Here is a 2,500-nt window from a genome sequence, read left to right as displayed (position 1 = left end):
GTGGTGCCTTTGTTTGATTGTTGAAGTAGATAGAGCAGTAGAGAGAGAGAGAGAGAGAGAGAGAGAGAGAGAGAGAGAGAGAGAGAGAGAGAGAGAGAGAGAGAGATAATGCATTCTCTATCCCGTCTGCAAACAAAGCCGCAAATTCAATGCCTCAAAAGACACTAAGAGAATATGAATTTGTGGGAGAGTATCATGTTGTATGCTTTAGGGAAATGCTTAGACAGGTTACACATTTTGTCTTGGGAATGCATTTTATCATTTTAACCCAATTTTCAAGGGAGTTTTAGTGTTTTATTTCCGCACAACATTTGATCTGTCGTTTGTTCTGCATTACATAAGGGATCGCAGTGCGTGGTCTTGGCAGCCGCTGTCCATGTCCTGCTCCGGTGGGACTGAGTGGCTGAGGACTCAGAGGCGGCAATGTGAACTTTTCGCCTTTTCAACCTTTGCCGCCTTCCGGACTCTTGGGTCATTCCTGAACTTCCTCTTTTACTTTACAGAATAGAAATAACGCAAGTCTTTTAAAGGGAATGGAATCAATTAGGTCGGGACGTGCTTTACTTCTGATGAGGCACTTTTGTTTGCCAGGTGGAAATACTTGAGAGGTTAACATTGATTTTTTGCTTTCTCCCTCAGGCTCTTTGGAAAACTCTTGACTTAAAAGTCTGAAGGCATTACTTATGAAAATGTACTGAATTATACAGCATCTTTACTATGAATATTGAAACACGCTCCACCGACGTCTGGCTGCAGGAGGCAAGTATTCCAAGTGTATATGTATATGCGTGAACTGTGCATGGCAAGCTTATGTATACCATCACATGGAAAACACACTTTGCTCCTCGTGTCCCCTCTCCCCTCGCCTCTCAGCGCCCCTTCCTCACCTGAGCGAGAGCAGCGTGCCATTCAGGTGGACACAGGTGAGGGCTCGTTCCTGGCGGCCCACTTGAGGCATATCCACGTCAGTCCACGCCTCTGGCACCTGAGAGGGCCGCACGGTGGAGCTTCTACCACTGTCTTCTTCCTTCACCGCCTGCAGCGCCGCAGCCTCGGGGAACGTTGTTTCCTGCTCATTACTGTTAAGGAAGGAAATGGAGTTGTCTTCTGGCGGGTCACCCAAGTCGTCTTCAAGTGGGTCGTTGGGGATGGTGGGGGAGGGCTGACAAGGACCCCACTCCCCCACTCGCAACCGCACCATTGGCTCTGTGTCCTCCTGCAGCGACGCCGATGAGGCCCCAGAGGGAGTGCAGTCACCAAGGCAGGGCCGCGACTCGCTCAAGGGTGGACAGGGGCTGCCCCCTTGGGTTGGCGCAACCACCACAGAGCGTGTGCGACGCTGAGAAGTATTGCATGAGGAGCAAGGCACCCACTCTCCCCAGGGACCAACCACACAGTCCTGGGGGCAGGTGGTAATACAGGCTGCTTCAGGGGAGGGCCGTGGCCGAGGGCACTGGTCCAGAGGGGCATCGGAGCCCTCCACTTGACACTTGGCAGACCGATTCCGCAGTCCGTGACAGAATCCCTCGGCGTCCCTGGCGCGGTCTGCCCCCACCTGGCAGGGGGACCACGCTCCCACCAGCCACTCGCCATCTGCAAAGAGAGGAAAGGAATCAGAGGCGGCGAATACAAGACACTTCTGAAACTTGTAACTTGTCTTATTGGCCGAATAGCGACGCAGAAATAATGTTTAGCTGTATATCTTACTTATATCCACCTAATGCCTTGTATATCCATCCAACTATGACATGTTAGAATAAGTAGCTCCAAGAACTTTCCTGATGGAATACCAAGAAAACAAAGAAAAAAAACGGATGAATGAATAAACACTTGGGCGCCAGGAGGGCGGGGTACACCTCTCGCTTCCCAAGCAGACTGGCGTAAGTGTAAAATATGAATAAGACAGACGGCGCGGGTATCGACCACCACAATCTGCATGAAAGACTGATCTACATATGTCAAGCGCGAAGATTGATTCCCAGAACGCCCTACGTATCAGTGCCTCGCCAGCCCTGCCTTGGCTCAAAACACACTGGTTTGGCGAGAGGTGTGGCAGAGTTCCCAGTCACGGGCAAAATCATCACATAGTCGTACGTATCTGTGGCACCTGCAGGCGTTCACCAGCCATTCCCTCAGCGCGACACCTATAAAGGCCCATAATACTGTTGACCGTGGAAACAATGTACGGCTGAACTGTGGAGTTGCCGCCGATAGAGCAATGCGGGTGGCGGACTGGCCGGGGAATTCTCTTTCGTATACAAACACGACTATTGACCAAACCTCTGTGCTGGGCGGCAGCGGAGGTGGAGGAGAGAATGATACTATAGTTAGGTCAGTGTGAACAAGGATGGGCGCGATCTGCCTCGGTATTCTCCTAATGGCCGTGACAAACATAGGCATCTACGAGAGAGAGAGAGAGAGAGAGAGAGAGAGAGAGAGAGAGAGAGAGAGAGAGAGAGAGAGAGAGAGAGAGAGAGAGAGAGAGAGAGAGAGAGAAAGA

General features: G+C 51.2%; 1 protein-coding gene across 2 annotated transcripts in view; it reads right to left on the bottom strand.

Annotated features, from left to right (window-relative positions):
- LOC123515523 (thrombospondin type-1 domain-containing protein 7B-like) overlaps positions 1-2,500 on the bottom strand; it is a 531,642-nt gene that overhangs the window by 139,414 nt on the left and 389,728 nt on the right. For both annotated transcript variants that reach the window (XM_045274226.1, XM_045274227.1), the window contains exon 4: positions 888-1,593. In XM_045274226.1, the coding sequence (XP_045130161.1) occupies positions 888-1,593 (706 nt within the window). The remainder of the gene's footprint in view (positions 1-887; positions 1,594-2,500) is intronic.

The sequence above is a fragment of the Portunus trituberculatus genome, chromosome 39, assembly GCF_017591435.1.
Source record: "Portunus trituberculatus isolate SZX2019 chromosome 39, ASM1759143v1, whole genome shotgun sequence".
Lineage (NCBI taxonomy): Eukaryota > Metazoa > Arthropoda > Malacostraca > Decapoda > Portunidae > Portunus > Portunus trituberculatus.
The sequence above is the reverse complement of the archived record's forward strand: the minus strand, read 5'-3'. Positions and strand labels throughout refer to the sequence as shown.